The sequence below is a fragment of the Corylus avellana genome, chromosome ca5, assembly GCF_901000735.1.
Source record: "Corylus avellana chromosome ca5, CavTom2PMs-1.0".
NCBI classification, from domain to species: Eukaryota; Viridiplantae; Streptophyta; class Magnoliopsida; order Fagales; family Betulaceae; genus Corylus; species Corylus avellana.
The window spans coordinates 3,640,560-3,649,550 of NC_081545.1; the positions used below are offsets into that span (position 1 = coordinate 3,640,560).

Consider the following 8,991-nt stretch of genomic DNA (forward strand, 5'->3'; position numbering starts at 1 on the left):
CACGTCATTTTTATATAGTGAGTTGAAAAATAAATTCCTCCAACTCGGTAAAAAAGCTGTCCGCTCCAGCAGAGGGGGAGGGAGTTTTATGATAACCTGTCCTCTCTATTTCTCAGTAAACGGTTCTCTTAGTACAGTTCGAAGCCATGGTATTACAGTTCTGCTATGCCAATTCCGAAAATCTTCCGTATTTTATGTCGGACAGCATAGCAGACTTGAAAGTATATATGACCATTTTGTGGTAACCGCATTGAACCCTCGGGAGAGTGGCTATTTTACCCATTTATTCACCTTTCCAGCTGGGATATCCATTTATTCACCTCTGCGAGCAGTGGAGTCTAAGCCTGTATATGGATCTGGTTTTAACCGGATTTACATCAATCGTAATACGAAATGGTAAGAAAAACTCCAAAACGATGCGTTATAATATCTGTTGGAGACATACCTAAATCTCCAACTCATCGCCATATCCAGTCATTCAGATATCCAATCCAAATCTCATCTTTTACAACAAAAAACTAAGATCAACACTCTTTATTCAATATAACTAAAGTTGATGGACACGTAAAATTTTCTTTAATTGGAAAATAGGAATTTGCAAAAATATCACTAAATGTAACCCAAAATCAATCCATAACAGGATTGCTTACCTTTTGATGCCGGCTCATCTCCTACACGAAGGAACAAACATACACCAGGTAGTAATACACTTGGCTGGAAGATGATGATAATTTAATGTTAGGCTTAAAGCGAGCATATCCATAAACAAGAGGAAGCAGTTGAGGCTTAGAACTGGAATTTGCTTTTCATCTAGTGGATAATCCTGCTCAGGTAACAAATAGAAATCTCAAGTCTTCTTCAGTTAATTTTCCGAGGGCCTCTGAAGAGCCACCTATGGTCCTGCAAAACACAATTATTGGGAAGAAAGGTTAGTATTGCAACAAAAACGGGTGAAAACGACTAGAATAATACATCCTCACCGCCAGACAAATGACACTTACCCTTCAAACACTAATTCCTTCTTTTCTTGCAGCTTCAGAATCCTCTCCTCAATTGTATTCTCAATAACAAATCTCACAATTCTGTAAATGTAGAGAGAAAGTCAGAATCCGCATAGAAAAGGCTAACAATTGTAAGAACTCAGGATATTGGAGTTGGGAGCAAAAAGCAGCACCTGATTGGTTTAAACTGCCCTATTCGGTGGATTCTATCTTGTGCTTGCCGCTCCACAGCTGGGTTCCACCAAGGATCCATCAAGAAGACCTAGACACAGGTACAACACAAGAAGCATACCAAGACACAATAAATAAAGAAGCTAAGGGTTTATCTATATCTTTTGGAGGCAGAGGCCACGTAAAAAGAGGCTTGGTTTGGCTAAGAGTTGAAAGAAAATCAAATTAACAACTAAAACCCAAGAACGAAAAATACAATCTACAAATATAATTTGAAGGTAACTGGCCTGGCTCATTTTTGCAAATGCAGGCAGAAGGACATCAGTGGTAAAATCTAGAGAAGACAAAAAAGGAATAAAGCATAAAAAATTCTCAAAAATGCTTCTCAAATGCCATGAGATCTATTTTCCCAAATACACAAATCAATCAATAGTCTTGAACCTGTCTAACAGAAGAAAACTCCTCATTATATAGAGCCTAAGGAAAATTATCATGGACTTTTACTTTATGAAAAATCAGCTCAAGAAATGATAAACTTAATTAATTTTTAAAAAACATGTAAAAATGCATGCAATGAAGCCTGAAGAAAATTAGATATTAAATTTAAAAAGACCAAGAAAGGAATTGCTCACTTGTGATGCAACTGTAAGATTCAGAGCAACACCGCCAGCTTTCAAGCTCATAAGGAAAATCTTGCAATCTGGGTCTTCAGTAAACCTCTTGATAGCCGCATCTCTTGCAGGTAAGGACATGCTTCCAACTAATTGAACACAATTTATACCGGACTGCAACAGGTTAAATGCATTACTTTCTCTCCTTCCATAAATTGACAAAAAAAAAAGGGGGGGGATAAAAATGCAGATTTTAAACTACCTTGTGAAGGGAATAATTTATAAGATCCAAGAATGATGTGAACTGGCTGAAAACAATCCCTTTTGCGGAACCATCCCTTTCAACCATGGACCTAATTTCTTCCCTCTAGAACCATTCAAACTCAGTCATACAGCATGTGCAAAACTACAACAATTAAGATAGATATGGACACAAGAAAACATATAGGAAAATCAACAAAAAAAGAAACATTAATTTACCATAGCCAAAAAAGTTTAGATCAGGTTTTTTTTTTTTTTTTTTTTTTGGCAAAAACCAATTTCTTAAAATCCTTGGAAAAGAATTTTGCCAGAGAGGGAAGTTACGGCCATATGATGCAGGAACATAATTATTATCAAATGGTCACAAGATTATTTTAACATTATCCAATTGATGGTTTAGCAACAAGTAGAAAAATAGAAAACCCATGCAATAAAAAAGGACACCAGAAAACGAAGAAGAAAATCAACAGAAAAATATTACTATTTTTTTTTCTTTGCCCAAAAAATAATATCAATTTTGTCCTTAACACCTTTTTTTTTTTTTTTTTAAATTTGGCCGGCCTATTTGCCAGTAAGAAGATGGTTTTTGATCATATTGAAGCACGAAACAGATTTTTTAGATGATGAAAGACTATACTATCCTAGCTCCATCAATTAATGGTTTAGCAGTCTCTGAAGTTTGATTAGGCAACCTCCTAGATCAAAAGCTTTCTATTTCAGGCCTGAGAAACCTGCAACTTCTACTTCACCATTTTGCCTTTTCATGGACATAATGAATAATGACTTGCTCCTAGGGCTGATTCATTCATCACATTTGCTTTGCTATTTGAAATGTAATTTGACCACTGCTGTAGCATTTGAAGTGGTTTCTTGCAGAACCATATTTAAAAGGTTTTCTTAATTTAGAAGAATGAGCACAAAAGAAAATGACTTTCACAATTGCCTTCAAAGACCTCTATTTGTTCTCAATCATATTTATATACAAATAAAGACATTACGAGGTAGCAAAATCATGTTAAGAAATATATACTATCCAGTGGAGCTTTTATAGAATTATCAAGGTTGCAATCTGAAAGGGATGTGTGTGGAAGGAGCACATAACATTTAAAAGTTTTGTATACACATACCAAAGCCTCTATTTTTGTGCTTGTCTGAAAATCGTCAAGTTGAATTCTGTTCAGAATACTTGAGGATCTGAACCCCTTGATGGTTGTTTTAGAAGTCTGATCTCCATCATCCACATTTCTAGTCAAATCAACAGTAAGTAATTTCGAACATGAGGGGCATGAGGCTTGTCCCAAGGAAGCACAAAAATCAATCAGACAAGTCTTACAGAAAACATGCTCACAAGCAGAGACCTGTAACAATAAAAAAAGTTTCATTTATTATTATTATTTTATGAATAATAATTTATTAGAAGAAGAAAAAAAGCTCATGCATACGAAAACCTATTGGGGTTGAAAATCTAAAAAGTTATAAAATCTACAAGATTAGAGGAAAAGAAATTATGAACAAGTTTCATCTATTATCAGTATCAACTTAGTCAGATTTTATTTTATTCACTATATTATCCATCAAGAATTTTATTGAAAAGCTTTACACCCACCAAAAAAAATGGTGATTATCAATGTTTGTGCCAAAATTCCATACTAGCGAAAAGAACAATTGCAAAAACTAAATAGATGAACTTACCCTAGGATCTTCAGCTGGATGGTGACAAATACCACAAACGCGTTCACTATTGTCATTATTAACCATGTTTCCACTTCTTAGTGCAGCAGTTCTAGAATATACTACAAGGTAAGGATGATCCACTGCCTGTAGTTATACACAAAAATAGAAATTAGAGGCCTTGGCAAATGAGATTTGTCTATAGCACTAGCAGATTATTAACAGTTTTTACTTTTGAATCCACAGCACTAGCAGATGATTTACAGTTTTCTACTTCTGCAAATTTCAATCTTCTGCTGCTGAGTTGATATGCAAACTACTCTCTAAGAGAAGACCCATATAGATTAGTGGCCCTCTAGACTTGGCCAGTCAAGCCTAACCCATCAAAGAATTCTGGAAAAAATTTCATAATCAAGAGCTAAATTTTTCTTCTGATTAAAAACGCTTGAACCTCACAAATGAGGGATCAAATTTTCCAATCAAAAGGGCACACACGTTTAACGCAAGGCCCTCTCTTAGTAAAATGTTGTCCACAGAAGATATACTTTTAAAAGGTTAAAAAAGAGCTACTTTAGTTTTACAGTATAATTATCATTCACCTGCCGCAAGCGTGTGAGAAGCTCAAATATGTGAGCGTAGTTATTCATTATGGTTCCGTCCTGAACATATCTGTAAAGTATAAAGGCACATATGTGAGCGTAGTTATTCATTATGGTTCCTGCCTGAACATATTGGTAAAGTATAAAAGCACATTTATACAGACACGCTGAATTAATCTCATAAGACAGATGAAATAATTATGTGTGGTTTACGTGCGCATGCATTTACAAGTATGAACTTTGAACGAAACAACTTTTTGCCATGTAAAATTGTAGATGGCTTTCAAGAGGGGGGAAAAAAACACTCATTAGAATCACAGTTTCTCTCTTGCATTTGTTTTTCTTTTTTTGGCCCCCCGGGGGGGCGGGAGGAAAAGCAAGGAAGATACTTGGCCCCCCAAAAATCCTGAACTTCCAGAAAAATTAATTTGAAACTTTAGCATCTAATGATGTTCATGGTAACATTTTTTTTATAAGTAATCAACAAATTTTATTAAAAGCATGACGCACCCATATGTACACAAGAAGTATACAAAAGTAAACACCTAACTAAAACAAGCAAACTCAAAACCCCAAGGCAGGTTCCAATTGAACCAACTAACAATGACCCCACCCTAATCCATCAATGTGTGGAATTTCAAAACTGAAGCACAAAGCAAAAGAGATTGTGGGTGACATACGTATTGAACTGTGCCTGACTGTCATTGTACACTGATTCATAATAATCTTGTTCTTTGATATCCAAAGTATCCCGCCTCAATGAAACCTGCAGAAAGATTTTGGGAAGAATTTAAAGATGCAAAGGAAAGAAACCCGTGGGTGGGGGGTTAGCCATAAATCACTAACACTTACAATTCTGGGGGGAAGTGCCAGGTCAGCAGCCCTGCCTTTTTTTGTGCGTCTTAGCACTATGTTCTTTAAAATTCTGTGTTTGAGCAAAATCATGGCTCTTCGTCCCCCATCACCATTTCCATATATTTGTATTGGTGTAGCCACATACTTAAAAGGATCAGCATTGAATTATATGTTAGCAAGGAGTATTAAGAAAGATGCCTCATAAACAACAAAAACAAAATGAGAGCAATGACTTTCAGGACTCACTTTATTCCACCAACAAAAATGCCTCACCGAACTATGAGAACAGTTCGAACATTCTTTTGAAGAACTGCAGGTGGCCATCAGAGAAACAAAAATATAAATAACAATTACACCAAAATTGACAAAAAAGTAATCCCAATTAATGTTCCATAACTATTAAGAATCAATAACAAAACAACATGACAACATGAGAAGAATTAAGATAAATCTAAGTCAAAGAAAACTATTTTTTATTAACAGCTACAGATTCTTGACGTTATTTCTTTTTTGCCACCTCATTGAAGCAAGATATGAACTATATAACACAGTCCACTCCATTGTTGGCTGGTACTTGTATCATTGTAAACCAATTACAGACCCTAGTGTAGCACAAAGGAGAATAAGATCCAAAAATGTCCCTGAAACCTCCCAACAGTAAGAAGTTTTCAGTACAAGAAACATAAAGACATTTAAAACATTCGCTCACGGTTCTAACATATCAACTAAAACAATGATTATCCAATTCTTCAATTTGCATACAAGAAAAAATCATACCAGTTCAGATTTCTCAATTAAGCCACAACCAATTGTATGTAGTCAATCAACTCTAGACCATAGCCAATGTACACTATTACTTCTTACATATATATTGCAGTCATAAAGAATGTTGAATTTCAAAACATACCTATGATCAAGTGTTCTGCAATCACAGTCTTTACACAAGTAATAAGAGTACGGAATTATTCGCAGGAACCGAACCTGTGCAAACAACATATTAACTATATAAGCTTGCCTGAGAAAGTTGCCTGATTATATAGCATATTTTTCGTAAATGCATTAAACTTACCAAAGAGTAAAGTTCTCCAACACGGTTCTGAAGGGGAGTACCACTTAAAGCCCATTTGTATGAAGACTCTAAAGCAAGAACAGCTTTTGCTGTATTACAATGTCTAGCTTTTATATAATGTGCCTATTTTCACAAAAAAAAAAAACAAAAACAAAAAAAAAGGATGGTCAAACTACTTCTCAAAAGCATACACCTAGTAGAAATTGACATTTAATCCATAACTACAACAATGGGAGGCAAAAAAAAAACTGAACAAAAACTGATCCATGTAGGACAACACTGATTGTGAGTGCGTGAGCAGATGCTTGTTCACATGGACAGAGAAAGAGAGCAAGAGACCATAAAGACAATTCCCTTATTGCAAATAATTTGTGCCAACTTACCTCATCCAGAATTACACGTTCCCATTTCACAGCATGCAAAAAGGATTTCCCTCTGGAAGAACCTTCGACACCATCTGAATTTTCATTTCCAAATCTAATTCCCATATCCTTCTCTTTGCTTTGCTGGTATGATGTCTTCTTAAAAGCTCCCTTCCTTTTCTTGCCATCACATTCATTCATCTTGTCTTCAGCAGATTCCATTTTCTGATTTGACATTACACTTTTCCCTTTTTTCCTGGCTTGTTTAGATTGCTTCTCTGTTCTAACAGCATCAGGCCCACAAAAATATTTCAAGTGCATTGACAGCTTCCTATCATAAAATGACCTGCCACAGTAAAGGCACTTCTTCTTGGGAGGCATCATGTGCTTTCTGTACTCAGCCTCAACAATAGAGTATGTTGTTATGACAAAATCATAATCTCTGAAGTGTTTAGAATTCTTCCCTCTATTGGCCCCATGATAAACAAGCACCTTGGTGCTTCCCTCTGAAGTAAACCGATCAATCTCACTCACCCACTGGCTCACAGCAACCACAGGACAAATTACAAGGGTGGCTTTAATTCCAGGCAAACCTTCGGATGGACCTGGTAATGTAGAGGGTTTATCAGGTTCACAAATCCTGTGGATTTCCCGTCTGGCAAGGACAAGTGCAATTGCTTGAATGGTCTTCCCCATCCCCATCTCGTCCGCAAGAATTCCCCCTCCTGTTGCAGACTTTTCCTGTTTCAAAGCCCAAGCCAACCATTCCTTTTGGTATCTTAGCAAGGGCATGATCAATTCAGGCGGAGCCTCAGCAGTTTCAATTATCACTTCATTCTGACAACCCAAATCAAAATCTTTCGTCAAATTTTCATCAATCCATCTCTCGTGCTCTTCTTCCCATAGATTCCACATAAGGATTGGCTTTGAACCATTTTTTGTCCTCTTTTTGTATGTCTTCTTCTTGCTCAGCCCAAGGAAATCAATTTCGACAGCTCCTTGCTGAGTAAATTGGTTACCATCTACACCTCCATGATGCACTGCATTATCTTCCCGAACCTGTTCTCCATGCTCCACCAAGTTCCCTTCCCAACTCGGTCCTCCACGCTCCACTGTTTTCTTCTCTCCCCCTTTCTTCCTCCTTTTTCTTGAAGGCTCATCATAATTCTCAAATCCATAACCATTATCTTCCCAATCATCAACTTTGGTTGTAGCTTTTGGTTTCTGGTTCAAGTCCAAATCACCTCTCCCGCCATAGTCTTCATCTATATTTTACATATCAACACATCTCACTTATATATAAACAAGAAGTAAAATTGCTAAAATACACTACAAGATTCCATCTGGCAGACTAGTTTGTTTCATGTAAAAATATCTCCTTGAGAACACTTTTCTATAATTTTTTCTTTTTTTCTTTTTTTTTTCATTAAAAATTTAACTTACATCTATCTAGTTACCTACTTCAAATACATAAATCCTCAAGCTGAAAATACTTCACCAGCATACATTGTGCCAAGAAATTTTCCGGAACAAAGTCGGTAGTTGGATAATTCAAAATCCACAATTTTTGTAACTGAAATAAAAAATAATCCCACAAAAAAAAAATAACAAAAAAAACAAAAAACAAAAGTACCTTCATCACTGGTATCGGACGGCACAAAAATTTCGGAATCAGAGCCCGATTCGATAGAGCTATCGTCACTAAGCTGTAGTATTTCCACATCGCTTGCTTCTAGTTTAGCAAAAATAATAATAATAAAATTAATAAAGAAAACAAACAGATAAAAATACTCATTTTAGTATGAGTTTTCAAGTCATACTGATTTCGAAGTTCTGAACCTTATATCCCGTTCCCATAACAATCCAAAACCTAATGTTCAAAACTTTAATTCCTTTTCTTCTCCTTCTTCGCATTAAGCACACATAGCTCCTTTTCACAACAATGTGCATAAATAAATAAACAAGACGAAAACATTTGAGCTTTTTCGTTATACTAATTAATCCAAATCCTAACGTCCAAAATTTCAGTTTCATTATGGTATTTCACACTTTCTTAGTAACCAAACAGGTTTAACTCGAAGGAAAAAAAAAACAGTGAGAGAGATTCATACTAATCTAAAACCTTACCAACTTTTACCACACTTTCTCAGTAACCACACAGCGATAAAAACTCTCAACAACATAAATCAATAATAATAAAAAATAAAAATAAAAATTGAGTCTCAGACATTACCATCGATAGGAGATTTGGAGATTCGCCTTCGAGGACGAAGCTCCATTGCTTATTCAACAAATTAATATTTTAAAAATAAAAAATAAAAAAGTTAGGGCTTTTTAAGGCTCGGTGGAAGAAGTAGAAGACCGTTCTAATTCTGAGAGAGAGAGAGAGAG

The 8,991-nt window shown here is 35.7% G+C and overlaps 1 protein-coding gene across 3 annotated transcripts; it reads right to left on the reverse strand.

Moving 5' to 3' along the window:
• Positions 1–519: 519 nt before the first annotated feature.
• LOC132181471 (ATP-dependent helicase rhp16-like) lies at positions 520–8,991 on the reverse strand. 3 transcript variants are annotated; one of them, XM_059594706.1, is made up of 16 exons: positions 8,834–8,991; positions 8,234–8,329; positions 6,622–7,865; positions 6,239–6,361; positions 6,077–6,150; positions 5,416–5,479; positions 5,167–5,313; positions 4,995–5,080; positions 4,315–4,384; positions 3,737–3,862; positions 3,172–3,402; positions 2,046–2,150; positions 1,805–1,957; positions 1,175–1,263; positions 1,002–1,082; positions 520–900 (listed from the first exon to the last, which is right to left on the reverse strand). In XM_059594706.1, exons 1-16 carry the CDS (start codon positions 8,877–8,879, stop codon positions 828–830), a joined length of 2,808 nt encoding a protein of 935 aa, XP_059450689.1. In that variant the 5' UTR covers positions 8,880–8,991; the 3' UTR covers positions 520–827. The 3 variants fall into 3 exon arrangements, with proteins under 3 accessions (XP_059450689.1, XP_059450688.1, XP_059450690.1); XM_059594705.1 differs by having other exon boundaries at positions 8,234–8,332; XM_059594707.1 differs by lacking the exons at positions 520–900; positions 1,002–1,082 and having other exon boundaries at positions 1,805–1,932; positions 8,234–8,332.

What these genes read in the sequence shown, in the direction of transcription:
- LOC132181471 (XM_059594705.1), bottom strand. Translation starts at nt 8,879, where the DNA reads ATGGAGCTTCGTCCTCGAAGGCGAATCTCCAAATCTCCTATCGATG. An exon ending in AACGTGTAATTCTGGATGAG is followed by an intron (nt 6,362 to 6,621) that starts GTAAGTTGGCAC and finishes TTGTGAAAATAG; the next exon opens with GCACATTATATAAAAGCTAG. An exon ending in GCACAAAAATAGAGGCTTTG is followed by an intron (nt 2,151 to 3,171) that starts GTATGTGTATAC and finishes GAATGGTTCTAG; the next exon opens with AGGGAAGAAATTAGGTCCAT.